Here is a 23,290-nt window from a genome sequence, read left to right as displayed (position 1 = left end):
AAGACAATATTTTTTTGCTTCACTGTTATTTTCTTTCAAATATGAACATTAATCTTTGTCGATAGAAGTATTTTTTATAATATCATCTTTAGTGATATTTTGGTTCATTTGGTCGTTTTCGTACTCCACAAAGTCATCAAATAAACTTGGCCATGCTTCTGCATCATCATAAGCACCAAGGTCATCGCCAATGCTTTCGACAAAATTTAGAAACATATTCCAAGTATCTCTAGGTATCCCCCGGATGTGATGGCATTTGAGGAAGTTAAGCCATTTTATCAAGAGTGGAGGTTCACGTATCGTAAAGACAAGTCTCCAAAGGACGATTGCCATGTCAGCCGGTAAAATTCTTTGACCAGACGTTACATCAAGGCCAAATCGGAATGTGAATCGATAGAGATCTTTGAATAAATCACTATTGACTGTCAATTCCTGAACAATCTCAGGCAATCGTGCCTGTATACCACGTATACTGTCGACCTTCATAGCCTTTAATCCTGTGACAAATTCTTGGCGTGTGAATTGGCACATTTGCTCTGCATTTAGCTTCCATGCAAGCACAAGAACTTTAAATTCATCAGGTGATAACTGTAAATCATCACAGAGTCTTTCTATGCCATCAGCTAATATCGCATCTTCATGAGGATCCTTAAAAATAAATATGTGAAATAATCATATTTATGTTATAACTCTCTTTCTTATAAGCTTACAAAGTTATTGTATAATCAAAGATTATTATTAAAGCAATTTATTATGCTCTACATTTTTTTTTTTTTTTTTATGTTTTCGTACCTTATATTGGTCAAAAAGTGCATTTAATTTGTTCTCTGATGGTTCCTTTTGTTGCTTCGGTTCAGTAGCTAAATTAAGACCGGATGATGTACCAGATCGTCCTAATGGCTGTAATCGCGCATAAAATCCTCGTGATAAGCGCAGATTATTTTGTACACTAGGTACAGATCCACAGTTATCTGAGCCAACATTATTAAATGTAGATAGTGTACTTATAGACTTTCTATTCCCATTTACATGTGTTTCAGGCACAAAAGGACCAGATTGTTGGCAAGAATTTGGGAACAAACCTCTAAGTTCCATTGTTTCTGTAAAATATTAATATAATGAAATTTTGAATCTATAGAACTATATAAAAGAGTAGTTACACTCTAACAACTAAATACATAAACAATTAAATAATCTATTATATTATCTCTGCAGTTTCCAATAAATGTAAAATGTAATTATATAAAAAAAATTAATTTTTACAATATTCTCTCAAAAATAAGCAGATTTGATGCAATCTTACAATATGCAATATAAAGTCCATGATTATGATATAATAATGTAAGCATATTAATATAATTAATTGATATTTACAACAATATAGTAGCATTGAATGTATTTTTACCGTCTTTATGCTCCAATGTACTTGATTGATCGGTATTGGTTGATGGTGGAAGTGGCACCTTGAAGCACGAGAAACAGTTTCCCATTGATGCTGACCGTACTTGACATCAAAGGTGATTATCCCATGCATCAGTGATTCAGTCTTACATTGGCAGTCTTGATTGGAAAGCTGAAGAATGACAATATACATCACGCATTATTGTTATTTTTACCACTCATAATATATATTAAGTTCAATACTTTAGTTTTATCATGCTATTGACAGATTCATTTTCAATAAACAAATGTACAACATAACATTTAGATAATATATCAAATATAACATGAAAAATTATATTATAACGTTGAAATCGGGACCAGACTCGCAAAGACCAAGCGACGCGATAATTCGGCGAATCACGCGAATTTCGCGATTAAGAAATCATTCGTCTGACTCGTTTGTAAATCTGAGAAAATCTCGTCGACGATTTTGACGCATCAAGTATGTACTTGTCAAAACAAGATTACAGCGAAGGGGTAGGGGAGGATCGTGCGAGCGTCTCGCGGGAAGACAAACTCCATCGAGAGTAGGGAATGAGTCACGCGCGCGAAATCGCTAAGAGAGGGAGAGAAGAAGCAGGAAGAAGCTAAAGGCATACCTTATTATTGTTATAGGACGGTTCTTCGGCCGATCCGGGCGTCGCGATGATTGTTTGTCTCAACCAAGACCTGCCGCGATATTTCGTCTCGACCGCGTTCATCAATCCTCGGCAATAAAAAGCAGAGAAGTGCTCCCGGACGTGTCGTGCGTGCGTGTATGCGTACGTACGTATATGCTTGCGTGCGTTTGTTCTCTGCAAAAAAATCGTCGTAATCAACGGGAGGACGCCGCACTACTCCCGATATTCCCGGACATTTTTCCTACGCGAAAACGAACACCCGGCGGTAGGATTCGGCCTAGCAGCCGAGTCTGCGTCATTTGCAACGATGTTGTAACCCCGTATGATCGCGCGACGCCGACGACGGCGACGATAACGATAACGACGGTCTCATGCCAAGCGCACAGCGTTCATCCGCGATCAGGATTATAGCAGTCGACACACGTTCACCATTCACCACCAAGCGATTGTCCCGTGAAAACAACGCGACGAAGACATTCCTCGTGTCTCAGCGTGTCATATGTCATCGACGAAGAAAAAGATCCCTTGGTCGCGCGACGCGCGACTGACAGTTTTCCGTGACTAGAGTCATTCGTCTCACATATGTTGAACATATGTATGATGCATGTACATCGGCCATCAGCCAATCGGCGAATTGCAACAAAATTGCGTTCGAAAAGTTATCAATTTTCAATGCATAGTCTGATAAAAAGAGAAGAAATTTTCTTTGCCCTGATTGATCAATCAAATGCTACTCCAACAACTAGATTTTTGATTGTAACTAAAACAGCCTAGGGACATCTTGACATAAATCTAGTATTTATTTTGCTTTTTGTTGACACTCGCGATGAGAAAATAAATATGGCGGATTCGAATCGGTGATATCGCATGACGTGTGACAGTCGCAAAAGTGTGATCGATGGAAGTATTATCTGATATCGCGGTGCTATGGAAATTGCATTACGAAAAGTTAATTTTTTCCGCATTGTTTCGATAATTGACGATCACCGTTCTTGTTACTGAAATTCTTTCTCGGTATGTAAATCGATCGAAATGCGATTATTATTTATAACAAATGTATTTCAATTTTCGCGAACTATAGATTAATAAATATAGTAATTGTTACTATTTTGACGTTTATAAGACATATTTCTCGAGTATCGAGGAACGACAGCTCTTCGTTAACTTAATTCATCGTTTTAGATATATATGGGTGTGTTTTTATTTAAAATATTTATTTTATTAAAATTTTACGCATGTAAAAAAGAATATCTCTTAGAGAAATTCTACTTTTTTCTGAAGTACATATTGCATTATATCACGTAATACATTGACTTCGAAAAGATTTCATATAATACATATATATCATATATTGAACAATTTTATGATTTTATATCTTTGCATCTTTCAAAAATATAAAATATGTTTCTAACATTATTTATTAATAATTATTTATATGTTATTTAATTACATATATTAGCTCAATTTGATATCAAACAGATAATACATTGCAATTCTAGATTAGAATTTGATATCATCATAGGATTCAAGACATTCGTAATAAGAATTGTAATATTAGTAATTGGAATATTTAAAAAAATTTCGTATCTTCTTCCTGTTTTGGCGCAATTTTAAATTCAGATCTATGATTATAATTTGTTGTCTATCCTGTATAATTTGATATTTGATCATCTTCATAACCTACCTATAAAGTGATTATTTTATTACAATAATCATAATGTTATATTTTATATTAATATTAAATTTAATTTAACTAATAGGTAGTACACAATGGCGAAATTACCACGTATTACTAGATCCCTGCGCATGTTTACTTCTCTTGACCGCAGAGAAGAAGCATTAGATCTGGAACCAAATGATTTAATGAGAAAAAGGCAAGAAAAGCAAGAACGAGCAAAAGAATTCAAAAGGTAAATTGAAAATTAAGAAGTGAATTCTATATTTGAGAGAGTGTTTATAGAGAATGTTCAATTCTTTTGGGACAGTTGTGTTATATAACCATGTATTTTCTAAATTTGCATTATACAATATACATCTCCTTCCTTTTTTTCATTTTAATTAATCTAATGTCTTGATTCAAAAAATTTTGTTAAAACAATTAGTAAAATAAGATTTCAAAACTTTCATTTTCTTTTTTGTTATAGTTATATTATAAAAGCATAGTTTTACAATGCTTCTAAAAGATAATGTGTTTTATTTAATTATATTGCATTTAATAGAAATACAAATATAAGATACAGTGCTTACATAGTTCTTGCAATACCTTCATAATTTTACATATTTATATATTATAGCACTCTTGATTGGGATGACATATGCAGAAATGCATCTAAAAATTTTAAGGTACATTTATCAGCATTGAGAGATATTGTGCAAGAAGTTTTAGGTGAGTATTAAATAGTAAAGATAAAACATATTTATCTCTTATCTTTAACAGATATAATTTTCTAAATTAAGTTTCGAAAATTAATGAAATAGTCTGTTTTTTTTCTTCAATATTTATGTTTTTAATTGTACATTTAATATGCAATTATGGAATATGAATATAGATAGCGCACATTGTATTTAATACTTAATTAAATTTTTTTATTAAACTTTTATATTGTAAATATTTTATAATTTTTATTCATTTTCTTTTTTTTTTAGTTGGTATTCCTTCAGATGCCATAAATGAATTCACAGTTTATGCATTACGTTTATTAATTGAAGACAAAACCTTAACGCGCGAAAAATATGATATGCTTGGGCAAAAAGTAGTACATCTGACATTTCAGTCTGCAAAAAACATGATGCAAGTATGTAATTCTATAATTTATATTGATATATGTTATGTCATTGACTATTTAATCATTTTATATCATTTGACTATTTAATTTATTCAGATAATTACAAAAATTCAGAAACAATGTTATGAGGAAGCTATAACATTATTATCAGAATCTAAAGAAAATATGAATGCCTCTAATCCACGTTTTGGTATAAATATTCCCTATAATCAAGCAAGAGTTGTATGGCCTAATACCAATGGGCTTCGCAATATGTCTACACAAGGGATAAATCCAAATACTGATAAATTTACAATGATGATACATGACACAACATCTTCAATACAGAAGAAATCTGTAGTGAGTAAAATATGGATATGGATAAATAAATTAATTTTTAATTAATCTTTTTCAATTTTTTTCCCTATTTTATTGATTGCAGTTTGACAAAGCAACATTTACAAAAAGATTAAAGAACTGTTGCAAAGTTGTTACAATGTCATATCAGAATCTTGTAATGACAATAGTAAATAAACTGAAGAATATACAAACTGAGAATATACAAACCGAGTTATTTGATATGTTAGGCTATGAACATCTAGAATTTATTGAATACATTATCGAACATCGAAAGGCCATCGTATCAGCATATTCAGCATGTTTACAAATGCCAAAGAGACCACAAACTGCGCAAGGACCTATAATTAGTGGTCAAGTGACAGTACAATCCGAAGTAGAAAAGCAGTTATGTAAAAAAGTACGTAAGGAAGAGAAAAAATTAACTAAATTGGCGAACAAACGAGAGGTCAAGTCAGAGGTTGAGGAAACTGAAACTGAATTTACTCCGATCGAACTCCGAGTTAAAAGACAAGAGGCATTGACAGCTATGCATGCACCGCTGTTTCCTAAAAAAAATACATTGAAAAAAGGTATGCAAGAACATTACCCATTTGTATTTGATTCTAAAGCTAGTGCTAATCAAATGAGCTTTATGTTGGGGCAAAAGTTGATGCTAGCGGAAGATGTTAAGAAAAAGAATAATGATATCTGTGAGGAAGTGCACATACCGGCACCAAAAAAAGAAGATATTAACGTTAACATAGATTCCGTATCGATATCTTCTTTGGACGAAATTGGTCAAATGGCTTTTGAGGGCGTAACATCATTAAACAAAATTCAGAGTATAGTCTTTAATGCTGCATACAACACCAACGAGAACCTATTAATTTGCGCGCCGACTGGAGCTGGAAAGACAAACGTGGCAATGTTGACTGTGGTACATCAATTGAAACAGAATATTCAAGACGGACAATTACAAAAGAGCCAATTCAAAATAATCTATATCGCGCCCATGAAAGCCTTAGCAGCGGAAATGACGGTTAATTTTAATAAAAGACTTGGTCCTATGGGCGTGTGCGTTCGCGAGTTGACCGGCGATATGCAGCTGACGAAACAGGAAATCCAACAGACTCAGATGATAGTGACCACGCCAGAAAAATGGGACGTCGTCACGAGAAAAGGTACGGGCGATATCTCCCTTACTAGTATCGTGAAATTGTTAATTATCGACGAGGTGCATTTGCTGCACGGTGACCGAGGACCTGTGGTGGAAGCACTGGTCGCGAGAACTCTGCGTCAGGTGGAGTCATCGCAGAATATGATTAGGATAGTCGGCTTGTCCGCTACATTGCCGAATTATGTGGATGTTGCGCGATTTCTTCACGTCAATCCTAAAAAGGGACTATTCTATTTCGATCATCGCTTCCGGCCGGTGCCGCTTAGTCAGACTTTTATCGGCGTGAAGGCCATCAAATCGCTACAACAAATGAACGATATGGATTTCGTGTGTTACAATAACGTTGTAGAGATGGTACAACAGGGCCATCAGGTCATGGTATTCGTGCACGCGCGAAACGCCACCGTGAGGATGGCGAATGTTCTAAAGGAGTTGGCGTTGAAGTATGACACGCTTAAATATTTTAAATCCGACTTACAAGCGAAGCACATGAACAAGGCCTTTGTCAAATCGCCTAACAAGTCTCTCGGTGAATTGTTCAACAGCGGGTTATCAATACATCATGCCGGCTTACTGCGTTCAGATAGGAACCTGGTCGAGAAATACTTCGCTGATGGTCTGATCAAAGTACTGGTGTGCACCGCCACATTGGCGTGGGGTGTGAATCTGCCTGCTCACGCAGTTATCATACGAGGAACTGAGATCTACGATTCGAAACATGGTTCGTTTGTAGATTTGGGCATACTGGATGTCTTACAAATCTTCGGCCGCGCCGGTAGGCCGCAATTTGACACATCAGGTCATGCAGTCATTATCACGTCGCACAATAAATTGTCTCATTATCTGTCGCTGTTGACGAATCAAATACCGATCGAGAGCAGTTTTATCACGTATCTGGCCGATAATTTAAACGCTGAGATAGCGTTAGGCACAATATCGAATGTACCGGAAGCGGTCGAATGGTTAAGCTACACTTATTTGTTCGTACGAATGAGATTAAACTTCCAATCATACGGCATGGTTTATAAAACTCTTGAGGACGATCCCAAACTCGAGAAGAAACGAAAAGAGCTCGTAGATAACGCCGCGAAGGCGCTGGACAAAGCACGAATGATTAGATACGATATACGCACTGGTGGTCTCAGCGCGACCGACTTAGGACGTATCGCGAGCCATTATTACCTCAAGTACGATACGATCGAGATCTTTAACGAACTTCAGAAACCTATCATGACCGAATCAGAAATTCTGGCAATGATTACGCGCGCCCAGGAATTCAACCAACTCAAGGTACGGGAAGACGAAATGAAAGAACTGGATGAGCTGATGAAACAAACTGAGCTTCTACCACAAGGCGGCGTGGAGAATGTCCACGGCAAAGTCAATATATTGCTACAGACGTATCTATCCAGAATTCGCGTGAACACAACGTCATTGATATCTGATCAGGCATATGTCACGCAGAATACCATGCGGATAACCAGGGCATTATTCGAGATTATGCTCAGACAGAATAACTCGATAATGGCGGGACGACTGCTAGAGATGGCGAAAATGTTCGAGGCACAGCAATGGAGTTTTATGACACCATTGCGCCAGTTTGATTGCCTGTCTATGGAGATCATCAACAAGATCGAGCAACGAGAGCTCGAGATCTATCAATTGCAGGAAATGGACGTGAAAGAAATTGGCTGTTTTTTGCGAGATCAACAGGCGGCAATACTAGTGAAAAAGTGTTGTGACGAACTGCCCACATTGGATATGGAATACAATTTACAGCCTATTACGCGTACCGTTTTGAGAATACGGCTCAAGCTGATTCCACAATTTCGTTGGAACGACAAGATTCATGGAAAAAGCTCGCAGGCCTTCTGGATTTGGATCGAAGATCCGGATAATAATTTTATTTATCATCATGAGTACTTTATATTGACGAAGAAAATGGCTTGCCAGTATCTCGAACAGGAACTCGTGATCACTATACCGTTGTCCGAGCCGCTGCCGACCCAATATCTCGTAAAAGCCACCAGTGATCATTGGCTCAATTGCGAAAATGTAATTTCGTTGTCCTTTCGAGGTATTATCTTGCCGGAGACTCATCCACCGCACACAAATCTATTGGAGTTGCAACCGTTATCGATAACCGCTTTGAAGGATCCGGTCTTCGAGAGTTTATACAACTTTTCTCATTTCAATCCCATACAGACACAGATTTTTCATTGCCTGTATCATACCGACAACAATGTTTTACTCGGTGCGCCGACAGGTTCGGGGAAAACAATCGCGGCGGAGATTGCCATGTTCCGTGTCTTCAAACAATATCCCGATCAGAAAGTCGTTTATATAGCGCCCTTGAAAGCTCTGGTTAGGGAACGCATAAACGATTGGAAGATACGACTGGAAGAACGTCTAGGAAAAAAAGTGGTGGAGTTGACCGGAGACGTGTCCCCCGACATTAAAATCATAGCTAGCGCAAATGTGATTGTCACGACGCCCGAGAAATGGGACGGTATCAGTCGAAGCTGGCAGACACGAAGTTACGTGAAGAAAGTAGCGCTCATAGTGATCGACGAGATACACTTGCTGGGTGAAGATCGCGGACCAGTGCTTGAAGTGATCATTTCTCGAATCAATTTTATATCGTCGCACACGCACAAAAAGGTCCGAATTGTCGGGCTGTCAACTGCATTGGCTAACGCAATAGACCTGGCCAATTGGCTCGGCATTGATGAAATGGGTCTCTACAATTTCCGGCCATGCGTGAGACCGGTGCCGCTAGAAGTTCATATTAACGGATTTCCAGGCAAACATTATTGTCCCCGAATGGCGACCATGAATAGACCGACTTTTCAGGCGATTAGACAACATGCGCCTACCAGTCCCTCCCTCGTATTCGTGTCTTCTCGCAGACAGACACGTTTGACCGCCCTGGATCTAATCGCTTATCTCGCAGTGGAGGATGATCCCAAGCAATGGTTACATATGCCGGAGAATCAGATGAGCGACATTCTGGAGAATATAAAAGACTCGAATCTGAAGTTGATGCTCGCCTTTGGAATCGGTCTTCATCATGCCGGTCTCCAAGAGAGGGACAGAAGAACTGTGGAGGAGTTATTTGTCAATACTAAAATACAGGTACTAATCACTACAGCAACTTTGGCTTGGGGCGTTAATTTCCCTGCTCATCTGGTAGTAATAAAAGGTACAGAATATTACGATGGCAAACTGAAGCGTTACGTCGATATGCCAATAACAGATGTTCTGCAAATGATGGGACGCGCTGGCAGACCGCAATTTGATAACTCTGGCGTGGCGGTCGTTCTCGTGCACGATTTAAAAAAGAGTTTCTACAAACAATTCTTATACGAACCATTTCCCGTGGAATCTAGTCTAATGGGAGTATTGCCCGATCATATTAATGCCGAAATCGTCGCCGGTACTATCAAAACAAAACAAGAATTTCTTGATTATTTAACGTGGACATACTATTTCCGAAGATTGATGAAGAATCCGAAATATTACGACCTGGATTTTTTGGAACCTGATTATATTAATGAGTATCTTTCAACATTGGTGGAGACGACCATAAAGTCATTAATTGATTCACATTGTATTGATTACGATGAGGACGAGCAGGCTTTAATTTCGTTGCCAATGGGAAAGATAGCGTCGTTTTATTATTTATCGCACAATACAATGTCAATGTTTACGCAATCGCTAGAAGAAAATTTAACAGTGGATCAATATCTATATATACTTTGCAACTCGTACGAATATAACGAATTGCCTGTGAGACATAACGAGGAATTATTAAATGAGGAATTAGCGAAATTGTGCCGTTATTCCGTGGATCAGTATACCTACGATTCACCGCACACAAAAGCGTTTCTTTTGTTGCAAGCGCACTTTTCAAGGCTCCCATTACCGTGCACCGATTATAACACTGATCTGAAATCAGTGCTCGATCAAGCAATCAGGATAATACAGGCAATGATCGACACGGTCGCAGAACGTGGCTGGTTAACGAGTACGTTGAGGATAATGCAATTGTTTCAAATGATCGTTCAGGCACGATGGATAGACGAATCCGCAATCACAACATTACCGCATATAAAAAAGCAAGACTTGCATTTGTTTTCATCATTATCAATGGCTCTCCCGATGTTGTGTTCTAAAACGCGTGACAATTATACGAAACTTGCAAAAATTTTGTGCAGAGACTATTTAGAGGAACAAATACGCGAGGTAATAAAAAAAATTCCTTACTGTTTATATATATTATAAAAAAAGTATTATTATATTACAAAATGTCAATATCATGTCATATCATTTTTGTTTCCTAGATACATAAAGTAATTGGAGATATGCCAATAATATTTGTTGATTTAATGCTGGAGAGTTCATGGGGTATCGACACTGAAAAAAAGAAGATAAGATTGAAGCCCAATAATGTCGATTCTATGATTGTTCGACGGAATGAAGAATATACGTTAATCGTTGGGTTGAAAAGATTAAATGCTTCTAAAAATTTGAAAGCACATTGTCCAATGTTTTTAAAGGGAAAGGATGAAAGTTGGTTTTTGGTATTAGGAGACATTCAGAACAAAGAATTGTGGGCTCTAAAGAGAGTATCTGGAATAAATAGTCAGCAAAGATATCACCAATTGCAGTTTACTGCACCTAATAGCTTGGGTAAATTTGTCAGTTATATATATTTTATATATATATTTGTAATTCCATATTTTTCTTTTCTCGAATTTTCTAAAACAAAAAATTGAAAATTTTTTTTCAGGAAAGATGAAACTAACATTCTACTTGATTTCTGATTGCTACATAGGATTTGATCAGCAATACAATATTTATTTAAACGTAACATGCTAAAAATTGAACAATAATCGAACACTTAAGACTGAACAAAATATGGGTGATATTGTGTTCAATTATTACAAATCTTTTTATATTGATAATATAAGAAACAGAGCATGAAGAATAAAAATTAAAACTTTGTTAACATGTACATTGAAATGATGTCAAAAAAGTGAACTGTAGGTATGTGCAAATGTAATTAGGGCATATGTATCGCAAGTTGTGTATTTAGAAACACTTTTATATTTTTCCTTGCATATTTTTATTACACTATGAAATAATATATAGGTATAGATTATACTCTACTTTTTTTCATACAAATATAAACCTTATTACTTTAGTATATAAAGATAGAAAAAGCAACATGTGCAGGATCAGTTGTACAATTCCATCTTTTTTCTTTCTTTTTTTTTGCGTTACGAACGAGCTACTTTACTGCGAAATGTAAATCAATTACTACATACCATATGTTTTAATTTATGTTCAAAATAGAATTCTGTATCATGGACCATATACAATTTTGAAAAGTAATATATTATTTGATGCAAAAGTTTGCAAGTAATGTAGAAAAAGAAAAAAATTAATATACGTTATGAGTTTGAAGACTCATGCGTATACATTTCAGTTATATGTACTGACCCCATTTTTCAGACTCATATATTACAATAATACAATACATTATTCAATTTAATCTCCTATGCTTAGGTAACAGTAGATTATAGAATAGGAAGGATATGAGATCATTCCATTGCTTTGTATAAAAAGAAAAAAAGAGAAGATAAATATATATTTTAAGTCGTAACTCTTGTATTGATATATCGATATTACAATACAAATTGATACAAGTTGTTCATGCTAAGGGCACAAAAGAGATTTTACAAAATATTCACGAATTTATTAGTAATTTAACACAGTTTAAGACTTTACAGTGAAATAAAATACGCAAGCAATCCTTATTTGATACATCACATAAACTTGGTTTGATTGAGAAAACTAAATTATTACTTTAAAAAATAACATTACTTTAATACTCTTTAATATATATATAAAAATTCAATAATAATATATCTTTGCATAATCAATTTAAATTAATCTACAATCTAAAAAAAAATCATTTATTTTTAAAATTATACTATTTTGTATTATAGTGTGTCTAGACATAAAATCATAAATCATATTATTTTTGAAGCATATGAATTATTTAAATTAAAAATTTATCTCTAATTATAATTTTGTTTATAAATAACAACAATATTCTCTTTTGTGCCGATAGTTTGAATTTTCTCTTTCAAATGCGTGCACATGAGAAACACATTTTATTACTATACATCTACCATATATGTAGCTGTCAATAACCAAAGCAAAGAAATATTTAAGCTCCTTCCTATATATTGAAATCTGGAAGTACTGAATATTTCTTGTAAGTAATAAACCGAAATGCATTTATACAAATGGTTTCGATAATGGTACACTTTCCATCTGTTACATTTAACGCAAGAATTAACACTTGCCCCGACACCGGTTGCGTAATAGCCACATAATACAAATAATGTTACAAATTACAGAATGTTAACTTCAGTGTTCCCTTATTTTTCTTCTGCATTACAAAATCTCTCAACGTTCTGTGTGCCTCTAATCTTGAATAATTTATGGAACCTTGTATCATGCCAACCCACTTTAAGAAAATGTTTATATTCAGACTGGTCAATGACCATATGCTCAAATTGTATATTTATATCACTCAAGAACTAGGGAAGCACTAGCATAACTGACAGAACTATCATTCATATTGTTACATTGACTACTTTGAGCATATTTCAAAAATTTCAAATTCATTCTTTGACCATTTGTATTTCCCTTGAGACTATGAATGGCCTGCAAAAAAAATATATATAAAAATATATATATGTACAATATTGTTTAGGAAAATTAAACATATTAGAATTTTTATATAGATTTCTGCATGTACAATGTTTGTACCTGCAATAAAACACCAATCGGATGACGGCCGCAAATAGTATTACCATATTTCTTAAGATATTCAGTGAACATTGCAGGATTCAAAGTTTCTATAATGTCCATACCCTGACAAACACATGCACATTTAATAAATATGGAATAAAAAAAATCTTCAATATTCTTGAATTATAATAAAAAAGGAATTGTGTCTGCTTATCTCCCCAAAAATATATTTTAAAGTATTACCATTTTATCAAGATTTTGAATAGATCTGTGTATAGGCCCACATGATCTATCGTAGTAAGTATAGCGAAAACGTTGTCCCCAATGGCAAAAATCGGAGGAGATGACAAATAATGTTTGCGGATCAGCCATGTAAGGTGCTAACAGTCTCCCGTAAAGCGCTTCTCTATCAGGACTTAAGGATCCCACCAAAATTGGGATTATGGTAAATGAATCCTTAAATCTGTGTACACATATAAAACGTCCATATGAGTAGTGTACTTATTTTTATTCATAATAAAAGAAAAATATTGTATAACTCTCACTTACTCTGCATTATTTCTCATCAATATAATTTTCCATATTCCGATTATATAATCGGGAATTAATTTATTTCTAAACATACCCTTCCATAATTTTAGCGATGAACGGCAACTGCATCTCAATACTATGCTCTTCTTCATCTGTGTTCAGATCCATGCATTCGAAATGACCGGTTTCTTCAAGTTCTCTTCTCACTGTTAAATGTACACATGTTAACCTTTTTTAAGCACTCATATAAGCACTTACACATAATGTGGTTAATATTTTTATATCTGTTACATGAGAGCTAAGCGTATATCTTGCTTTAATAAGCAACATTGATACAGAAATAAAAATGAAATCTGCATATATGCACCTTGTTGATCAATATGTAAATCATATAACGGTGTTCGGTAAATGGAAGTCGAAGATAGGGCACAGCCTGGTAATCTCACATGATGAGAAGGCCCTAGAATAAATATCCTACGGCTGCATAACAGCACGTTGCACGTTTCATTTGACTGAGAAATTTGAAAAATTACAAACTATACAAATATAAAACTATACAACTATACAAATTACAAACTATATATTATAAGAGCTATATTACGGCCATATATTATGAAAATTTACATTAAAAATGTAGCATAATTGATTCCTTTATTGACCTACTGTAATTAATGTAAAGAAAATCTTTGATAGTTTGCATAAAAGAGAAACATTGCTACAAAAATACTATATAAATAATAAAGACAATGTTATATTATAAGGCCACAAGGCTTAAATACTTTTCCCATATATTTATAAACAATAATAAATTGTTCGTAAATTACTAGAATAATTTAGGTAACATAATGTACTTACACAACTACAGGACTAATTTGCCGGTAAGCAAAACCAGCACATGCCCCGCAATAACTATACCCTGCATGCCTGCAAAAAATTAATTATGTAATTATATATATATACATTTGTATATTTGTACAAATATATGTATATATATCTCGAGAAGTTTTAAAAATATATATTTTGTAAATGTAAATGATTACTAACGGGGCGATGATTGCTCTCGCAGGTCCATGAGATAAGTCAGCCGCACCCAACCAACCTTCTAATTGTTTACTCAACTCTGGACCTATAGCAAGAGTTATAAGAGTTATAATTTTAATATTACATAAGTGTAACAGAAATTTTTGTTGTGAACACATACCAATACGAAAGAAATCTTTAAGCAAAGATGTATATATTTTTATGTGTATTGCATAGAACAAAAAAAAATATATATATATATGTATATATTTTTTTTTGCAATATATGTGATATATCGCATTTCCATAGATTTTCATCAGATCCAATTTTAACTTCTTTGGATGACAAGTATATTCTATTATTAGTAATCTATTTTTATTTTGCATGATAAATTAGTAAATTATTTAAAATTTCAGTCTGCAACATTAACATTTTTTGCAAATCTATCCATCGATATTTTATCAAATAAACGAAGTTATCGACGTGTACGAACAATAAGCGAAAAGTGAAATGCATTTTTCATAAGCGTTTCTTACCGTTGTCCGAGTACCAACTACCAGCATGAGAGGCTCGCCTAATTAATGCCATTTTTGGACCGAACGCACTTGTCTTTTTCTTGGAGCTTAACGCTTAACGGCACTTCATCTAACGATGAATGAAACCTCGGCAAGATCAGGCGTGATAAAAGTAGTTTATATCTTAGCCGAGGGAGTGTAAAATGTTTATAAAACGCTATCACAAAACCTTGGCTATTGTCTTTCCATAGATTATTCAGTGAATATTCAAGTCGACCCGATATGCGTCGACTTGAAAACAAAGAAGTGCAACATGACAGATTCGTAATCTCTCCTCGGATCGGGATCCGCGATGCGGATTTGCCTTTAATTCACGATCCATTTGACATTACGAAGCTTTGAAGCGTTTGATCGACCAATCAGAGCAAAGAAGTTTTTGCCAATTTCGTTTTAATTGGTCAATCAAACAAGACGAAACTTTGGTAGCGTTAAACGGAACGCATCTACGGTCCGAGAAAAATGCGTAATATCCGAGAAAATACCCTAGACTCGCGCGACGAGGAGTCGCGCATCATTAGTCAAATTCGAGACTGTTGCGTTTTCGCCGAGACGACGACCGTACTCGACGATATTTCTACGATGCGAGATACACGATCGAGGCGGAACGGAAATATCATTCGGAGATTTATTACGCGCGATGTCAGCCGCATACGAAACTCGTTGACCAATTCGACGCGCATCTCGGGTAGTTGGTTCGAGTAGCGACGTATAAATTGTTAATATGGCAGATGTTCGTGCCTCTAGTGTTGTTTAAGTTCGTGAAACTACGAGTGACAAAACAGTAGGTCCTGTTAACTGAAGGGCACTGTGATGTGTATGAGATCCTGATCGCCGCGTGCCCCGACATCCACGTGCGTGTTCGCAGCTTAATGCGCGCGCGACAAAGTGACAGTTTTGGCCATTTGTGTTCTCGGAATCGCGCGAAGACCCCTCGTCGAGAGTCCACCGAGACAACACCACCACCGCCACCGTCAGAACCTCGCGATCAAGAGAGTCAACATCGACGACGTTTTCCTTTTCGCGTGTGTGTATTTTTTTATTTTTTTTTTATTTTTTTCCCCTTTTCCTTAACATTCATAAACTCTGTCCATTCGTCGCGAGCACGATGGGACTCGTCGCGTCGTGATACGCAGCTGGTGGTTATCTCGTTCCAGGTAGTATCGCGGCGCACCGCACTTTTTCCTTACAATATTTTTTAACGTCTTACACGTTACTTTATAACCTTTTGTCCCTTTTGTGCTTATCTATCCGTTCCGATAGTGTCAACAATATCGTTGATCGGTCCGTGTTTACTTACTGCTACGCGCTGCGATTCGCGCTTTTATTCGCGGACGGATCTTAGGTGTCTCTCTGTTACGGTTTTTGAGAGAAATGCGCGGAAAAGTACACCAAGTGCACTATTATCTTTACATGCTATCTTTACAAAATAGAATTGACATTAAAATGAGAAACAAAGCCTACATACATGTCTCTGATATCGAACTTATGAATCCTATGATCTTTCTTTAACATGTGCTATAAAAAACATGAGGCCTAATTAGATTTCGCATTGTTGAATGTGTATCAAGATTTTGGATAAAAACTTTAAAATGTAGAATCAGATTAGAATTTTCCGTTTTAGAGACTTTAGTGTGACTCTTGTTAAAGTATAAATTTCCACTTGACATAAAGTAACATACATATGTAAAAGGCATTTGCTGTACTTATCGCAGTGATAGTGAGTTTACAAAAATCTGTTTACAGTAGAACTAATATATATTTAATAGATAAATTGATATATATCCGAATTCTTTTTATGAATTATACATGACTCTTGGGATTCTTATCGTAGATATATATTTAATCTTGTTAGGTGTAGGAAGCATATATTTATATATAAAATGTTATGCTTTTTGTAATATAATATTGTTTGTTGTTATAGGTTCGTGCACTCTCATCTCTGTGCTGTATTTTAATGTAACTATCACTGAGGGGCTGTAACAAGAAGTGGAGAGGTAAAATAATAATGTACATTTTGATAGCGACTTAATTATCGATGAAAAATTAATTGCGATCCCTTTTGTTTCAGGTCACAAATTTTTGTCATGGATCATTGGCGATCCGATGAAATCAAAGTGTCTTTGAGTGTTGTATTAGAAAAAGAAAAGTGGATGTGCTAACCAAGTTTTACGAAACGAGAGTGTTTGGTGGTGTGCCTGTTTTCGGGCAAAAACATTCTTATTAACTGTAGTGCCATTGGGATATGGCCAATCTGAACTTTGAACAACCGCCACGCAGTATTGCGAACGCAAGTCTCACTTCACGTGTAGCCGGCGGCGGGGGGGGTTTAAACGCATCGACCCTCGCGGGTCATGTCACGCCTACCTCGGGCATGTTCTCAGGTTCGTCTGCAAGCACCTCGAGTACAGCCAATTCAGCGATAGTCGCCACTAACATTTATCCCGGAGCATCGGGCTCTGGCGGCGGACAGAATAGCCACCAGCAACAGCAGCAACTCTCTCCTATGGGCAGTAGAGGACTGTTTGGGCAGAGAGCTTTTACCGATAGACGTACGATGCCTGCTCTTGGGTTAGTTCTCTTTTTCATTAACATAATCTTTGTTACGACATTTGTTTTTGATGCGCTATAAAAAACTGACTAAATTAGACTATAATCGAGCGTAATAATATAAAGCCCATAGCTTTTTTCTTTTGTTTTTTTTCTCTTTTTTTTTGTCTGCAATGATTTCCATCTATATTGCAGAGCTTCAAATCCAATGGGTAGTATGGGCAGTTTTGGAATACCTCCAAGTCGTAATTACGGATCTCAAGGTGCGGTTAACAATTTCCACTCTGTTTTTGGGAGTGGAGGTGGTGGAGATACAAATACTCCCCCTCTGTTAGACCTCTCGGAGTTTCCCTCCCTAACGAATAGAGGTCAAGGTGATTCTATGCCGCAACCTAGTCCCATGCCAGGGAAACAGCCTTATGGTTAGTGTCAAGAAGAATGCAAGAATACAAGAGCAAATATATTTTCACCAATTTAAAACAACTATTTATATTATTTAGATTGTTTGCATCAAAACCAGAATTTAATATTTAGGCAGGTAAAGAGACAAAATTATGACCAGTAAAGAACATTTATTTTTTAATGTAATTCCATTTATATCACAACATTTTTGCCATCCGCATACCAATATGTTAATATCGACAGAATAGAAAGAATTATCCTAATATCTGAATCACTGTAACACACACCTTCCAGAAAACCAGGGTAAAACTGCAAATATTCAGATTTCCATCTGTTTGGTCCCTTGAAAAAACATTTGGGCGGCAGGTATTTTCAATCGGAAGATGTGCTTAGAATGTGTGTTACAGTAGTTCAGACATCAAGACAAATCCTTCTATTCTGCCAGTATTAACGCATTGATACGTTGATGCAAAAATGCTATGATATAAATGCAGATTACATTGAAAAATTAATGTTCTTTATTATTGGATATAATTTTGTTTTTTAACCTATCTAAAAATTAAATTTCAGTTTTGACGTAAACGATCCAAATATAATTCACCTGCTGGTTTGGGTATTAATCTTCTTTTCTTTTTTTCAAGCAGAAAGACTTTTATGTGATTTTATAAAAGCTTATTATATTTTCTATTTTATCATGTGAAGTGATATAGCCATACTTGGTATTGAGATATTTAAATTTTAAAACAGTATAACGCGATTCATGTGTATATGCGGACTTGACATATGCTTTGCATAAATGTAAACAGTTTATGTTGCTAATGTAATTATCATTCAATGTAATTGTATGTTACAGTTGGGATGGTCAAGCAACCGACATCCGAATCGAGCGAATTTACTATGAGCTCGGAAGATTTTCCTGCATTACCAGGAACGCAGAATCGAGAGGGTCCGTCACCTGGTGGCAGTGTGTCTGGTGATAAAAATATACCTGTAGGGCTGGGTCCGGAGATCGGACAGGATGTGCTGCAGGCCAACAGAGCTCCTGGATCTGAAAAATCTCAGTCTTCTAAAAGAGGCATTCAAACATCGCCTGATGGTAATTAAAGATTCGTTGGACCTACATCTTGAATGAAAGATTACTTGGCTAGGTTTTGCATTAATGTTTAATCTTTTACAATTGTCGCGTGCAGGCAAGGTGACAAACATACCCGCAAGTATGGTGAAGGATCAATTCGGTATGGTTGGGCTTTTAACGTTTATTAGAGCGGCGGAGACGGATCCAAATCTAGTATCACTAGCGTTAGGTCAAGATCTTACCGCGTTAGGATTGAATTTGAATTCGCCGGAAAATCTTTATCAGAACTTTGGTGGTCCCTGGGCGGAAACACCTTGTAGGCCACAAGATATAGATTTTCATGTACCACCGGAATATCTTATAAATGCCGCGATCAGGTATCGATTTGTTATTATATATATTGATATGCATTTTGATTCATTAATCCATATATTATTATGCTATCTGCATAATTATAATTAAAACAGTATATAAATATTAAGTATCTATTAACTACATATATCATAAAAATAATTGAGAAAATGCTATTTTAGATTTAAATATATTAATAAAAAAATTAGATGGAAATTATTATTGATACTTGAAATATCAATGCAAAATATGAAACAAAGTAAAATGGATATAATATTGGCTTTGCATTGAAATAAATAATTATTTTACCAACAAAATTAAAGTTTACATGTTGTTTCAGGGATAAGCTAGCACCAGTTAAACTAAATCGATATAAAGATGATCTACTGTTTTATATGTTTTATACAAATGTTGGGGATGTATTGCAATTAGCCGCGGCGGCAGAATTGTAAGTACAATATAATTGATTTTCATATTCGGAAATATTTGCGTAAGCAAATATAATTCCATATTCATACAATTCCATGTATATGATACAAAGGTACAGCAGAGAATGGCGATATCATATGGAAGAAAAGGTTTGGATAACGCAGGCACCAGGTTTGGGAATTGTAGAAAAGACGTCGACATATGAACGTGGTACTTATTATTATTTTGATGCGCAAAACTGGAGAAAGGTAGCTAAGGAATTCCATTTGGATTACACAAAACTAGAAAGTAGACCTCATCTTCCCGCAAACTTTCACCAAACTCAGCCTTGACTACAGGTGAGTACTTGATTTTATTTTTTATTTATATATATATATATATATATAAATTTAGAAAATATATATAATTATTAATAGAAATATATAGAAAAGAAATTATATATATAAATTTAATGCTATCAATAATGGTATAAACACCATGGCATTTTTCAATTGTCTCTCCATGTTCTTCTATAATTATTCTGTAAAAAAAAACAATAGAAAATTTTTTGAATTTTAATCGAAATTATATATTATTTGTTCTAGACTTGTCTGCAGACCATTGTGCTGTCTTTAAGCTGGAAACAAATCAGCTATTGTATAAATGAACAAATTTAATAATCTTTAATAAAAACATAAAATTTGAAGAGTAATAAAGAGAATTTTTTTATCAATAATTTAATCACCTTCATCTCTTTCTCTCTCTCTCTCTCTCTCTCTCGCTCGCTATCAGTTATAATTCATTATCATCAGTGTCATTATCTTACCTTACGACGTCATTCGTTCGCTCTTAGACATGGTCGTAAACATTTATTATATTTCTTCATGATCCTTTCATATTATATCATAGCTTATATTGTAAGTAATTCTTAATTTTTCCGCTTGTGTAGTGATATTAATTATACTTTCTGAAGCATTTATAACAAAATGTTCAATGTAATTCCGACTGTTTTTCTCACACTCTTCTAAGAAATATCTAAAGAGGGATGAAGTAATAATGAAATTATATAATACTTTTAATCTTTTTTAAGAACTAAAGTTAATTTTCAAATGTATACCTATAGTTAACCATTATGCCGCAACTATTTGCTACTCCACGTGGCGAAGGATCAGCCATCCAGTTTATTCGCCACATCACAGCTCCATTACGCAAATGAAAATTAGCTGCAAAACAAAACATACATTATTAAGAGAAAAATTACATTTTTTTTTTATACAATTGATCATTTACTATTCATAATACTTTTTATTTGAAAAATATGCATAATTTATGTATTTATGATTGATCATGAAAGAAGAAAAAAGTGCAACATATAGAACATACCAACATTATTTAAAGCATAGCCACGTCGTTTTTCCTTATATAAGTACCATGTGCATGCTCGAAGTAGTGGTTCTTTTAAAAATTCTGACAATTCCTTATCATTCGTCCATAATGAAGTGCTTAAGATCTTTTTCAAGGCTGATACCACATCTTTCGTTTTTAAAATATTTTTTATAATTTCATATTCTTTCATAGTAAATATGAACGCTACATCTGTAGGACAAATATATTTATATATTATTTTTATTTTTTAAAATAATTATTTACCTTGTTTTAATTTGTCGAATAACCAAGTTTTAAAGTTTGGTATTGGTGATAAGCTCGATAATTGCTGTACAGCTGGAAATTCAGTTGTAATCTCACTAGCTACTTCTTTTATTAGATAATTACCGAGCTCTATGCCCTACACAAAAATACTCCTTTAGCCATATATAATTTTTTACCTATACAGTACAAAGTTATAATTTATATATGTATAACTTCTGTTAATTTGTGATATTCTAAACTAATTAAAACTTTTATTATAAGTCAACTACCTGCAATCCTTTTTGTGTAGATGCTATAGAATAAAATATTGCTGCTTTTATTTTCGATTTGTCTTCCTCTAAAAATGTTACATGTTTTTTTGCATTTCCTAGGATTCTGGATTCAGCTTCCTCAATACCTTTCACAGTATCTATGAATCAAAGATATATAAAGATTACTCTTTCTCTAGCTCTGGTATTCTTTTCACTCTATAAAACAATTTATATTAAAAATCGGAAAATAAATTTCTTTATATTTAACCTGGGATAATGTCACATAAGGCTGTATGCAATACAACAATGGGTTCTCTTGGCATAGATGGATGCGTAAACACGTAACATCTTCTATATGGTCCCACTCTGCGTTTCAAATCCAACCAGTTTCTTATAGGATGTATAGCTTCATAATCAGAAACCTTTAAATTTGCAAATAAAGAATCAGAGATGTAAAAACTGAAAATGAATATTAATGAAGTAAATATAAAAGTTATTGTTACCTTTTGTAATATATCACATGCACTTTCCCAAGTTATTCTCTCCATGTGCAAGAAACCTATTGAAAACCAGAGCAAAAGCAAATCTCGCAAGGTATGATTTAGCTGCTGTATTATTATACTTTCATCTGTATCTTTTGCCTCTGACATTAGTTCCTAATAAAAATATCTCAATGGAAATAAAAATCTAGCTTGACGTGACGAAGATTTTTATTTTATAAAACCTGGATTGTAACATTGTCATTTACAAACAAATTATTTATAACATAAATTTTCTGATATTTATTTACCAAAACATCAGTTCTTAAATCAACTAAAAATTTCACACCATGTTGCAATCTTCCTATAATAAAAAATAACCAATGATATGCAGGTGTAAGAACATTTTTCAGAGTTCTCTCATGGATAATCATTCGCCTCTCGTTTTCAGGCTGAAATAAAATTAATCTTGCTACTTTGTAATCATGACTATATTTTATATATAATAAATCTATGTATAACTTTTCACAAAAGTACTAGTATATAAAAGAAATATATTTAATATATACCAAATACATATTCAATATCAACACATCATATCATAGTTTGAAATAAGATTTAATGTATTTTGAATGTAATTTGATCAAGGTATCATATGCAACTCATACAATAATATACCTCTGTACAAACTAATTTTTTTGCCACTTGACATATATCGTTATGTTGCACAGCATACTGTAAAGCCAATGTGCGTAAAATTTGTTGGCGATTCTCTTTGTTGCTTTCAGTATATCTGACACATAGTGCACGTACCTTGTTCTGCAAATAT

At 34.5% G+C, this 23,290-nt stretch overlaps 5 protein-coding genes across 10 annotated transcripts; 2 read left to right on the top strand and 3 right to left on the bottom strand.

Annotated features, from left to right (window-relative positions):
• Positions 1-6: 6 nt before the first annotated feature.
• On the bottom strand, positions 7-2,631 carry Sccro3 (defective in cullin neddylation 1 domain containing SCCRO3). 3 transcript variants are annotated; one of them, XM_070315304.1, is made up of 4 exons: positions 2,043-2,631; positions 1,406-1,573; positions 793-1,100; positions 7-648 (listed from the first exon to the last, which is right to left on the bottom strand). In XM_070315304.1, the coding sequence occupies exons 2-4, from the start codon at positions 1,488-1,490 to the stop codon at positions 49-51; spliced, it is 993 nt and encodes a 330-aa protein (XP_070171405.1). In that variant the 5' UTR covers positions 1,491-1,573; positions 2,043-2,631; the 3' UTR covers positions 7-48. The 3 variants fall into 3 exon arrangements, with proteins under 3 accessions (XP_070171405.1, XP_070171407.1, XP_070171406.1); XM_070315306.1 differs by lacking the exon at positions 2,043-2,631 and adding an exon at positions 1,894-2,019; XM_070315305.1 differs by lacking the exon at positions 2,043-2,631 and adding an exon at positions 1,645-1,887.
• Obe (activating signal cointegrator 1 complex subunit obelus) lies at positions 2,017-13,659 on the top strand. Of its 2 annotated transcripts, none has more exons than XM_070315300.1 (8): positions 2,017-3,077; positions 3,824-3,973; positions 4,358-4,449; positions 4,710-4,858; positions 4,946-5,188; positions 5,271-10,589; positions 10,688-11,036; positions 11,137-13,659. In XM_070315300.1, the coding sequence occupies exons 2-8, from the start codon at positions 3,834-3,836 to the stop codon at positions 11,223-11,225; spliced, it is 6,381 nt and encodes a 2,126-aa protein (XP_070171401.1). In that variant the 5' UTR covers positions 2,017-3,077; positions 3,824-3,833; the 3' UTR covers positions 11,226-13,659. The 2 variants fall into 2 exon arrangements, with proteins under 2 accessions (XP_070171401.1, XP_070171402.1); XM_070315301.1 differs by lacking the exon at positions 2,017-3,077 and adding an exon at positions 3,181-3,255.
• On the bottom strand, positions 11,454-15,633 carry LOC138944415 (protein MEMO1-like). Of its 2 annotated transcripts, XM_070315302.1 has the most exons (9): positions 15,260-15,633; positions 14,905-15,140; positions 14,748-14,829; positions 14,559-14,627; positions 14,071-14,183; positions 13,798-13,909; positions 13,416-13,635; positions 13,191-13,295; positions 11,454-13,085 (listed from the first exon to the last, which is right to left on the bottom strand). In XM_070315302.1, the coding sequence occupies exons 2-9, from the start codon at positions 15,107-15,109 to the stop codon at positions 12,948-12,950; spliced, it is 1,044 nt and encodes a 347-aa protein (XP_070171403.1). In that variant the 5' UTR covers positions 15,110-15,140; positions 15,260-15,633; the 3' UTR covers positions 11,454-12,947. The 2 variants fall into 2 exon arrangements, with proteins under 2 accessions (XP_070171403.1, XP_070171404.1); XM_070315303.1 differs by lacking the exon at positions 14,905-15,140 and having other exon boundaries at positions 15,260-15,625.
• A 182-nt stretch (positions 15,634-15,815) lies between these two features.
• On the top strand, positions 15,816-20,794 carry LOC138944412 (CCR4-NOT transcription complex subunit regena). 2 transcript variants are annotated; one of them, XM_070315298.1, is made up of 9 exons: positions 15,816-16,322; positions 17,220-17,292; positions 17,367-17,866; positions 18,041-18,267; positions 19,101-19,343; positions 19,438-19,699; positions 20,014-20,121; positions 20,215-20,440; positions 20,687-20,794. In XM_070315298.1, exons 3-8 carry the CDS (start codon positions 17,541-17,543, stop codon positions 20,432-20,434), a joined length of 1,386 nt encoding a protein of 461 aa, XP_070171399.1. In that variant the 5' UTR covers positions 15,816-16,322; positions 17,220-17,292; positions 17,367-17,540; the 3' UTR covers positions 20,435-20,440; positions 20,687-20,794. The 2 variants fall into 2 exon arrangements, with proteins under 2 accessions (XP_070171399.1, XP_070171398.1); XM_070315297.1 differs by having other exon boundaries at positions 15,816-16,452.
• LOC138944413 (malonyl-CoA decarboxylase, mitochondrial) lies at positions 20,656-23,224 on the bottom strand. Its single transcript, XM_070315299.1, has 9 exons — positions 23,140-23,224; positions 22,773-22,913; positions 22,486-22,638; positions 22,251-22,404; positions 22,001-22,140; positions 21,732-21,867; positions 21,465-21,677; positions 21,199-21,304; positions 20,656-21,116 (listed from the first exon to the last, which is right to left on the bottom strand). The coding sequence occupies exons 2-9, from the start codon at positions 22,893-22,895 to the stop codon at positions 20,975-20,977; spliced, it is 1,167 nt and encodes a 388-aa protein (XP_070171400.1). The 5' UTR covers positions 22,896-22,913; positions 23,140-23,224; the 3' UTR covers positions 20,656-20,974.
• Positions 23,225-23,290: the final 66 nt, after the last annotated feature.

This window comes from Polyergus mexicanus, unplaced genomic scaffold (genome assembly GCF_030449975.1).
Source record: "Polyergus mexicanus isolate NDT 795.1 unplaced genomic scaffold, iyPolMexi1.0 SCAF_188, whole genome shotgun sequence".
In the NCBI taxonomy this organism is placed as follows: domain Eukaryota; kingdom Metazoa; phylum Arthropoda; class Insecta; order Hymenoptera; family Formicidae; genus Polyergus; species Polyergus mexicanus.
The sequence above is the reverse complement of the archived record's forward strand: the minus strand, read 5'-3'. Positions and strand labels throughout refer to the sequence as shown.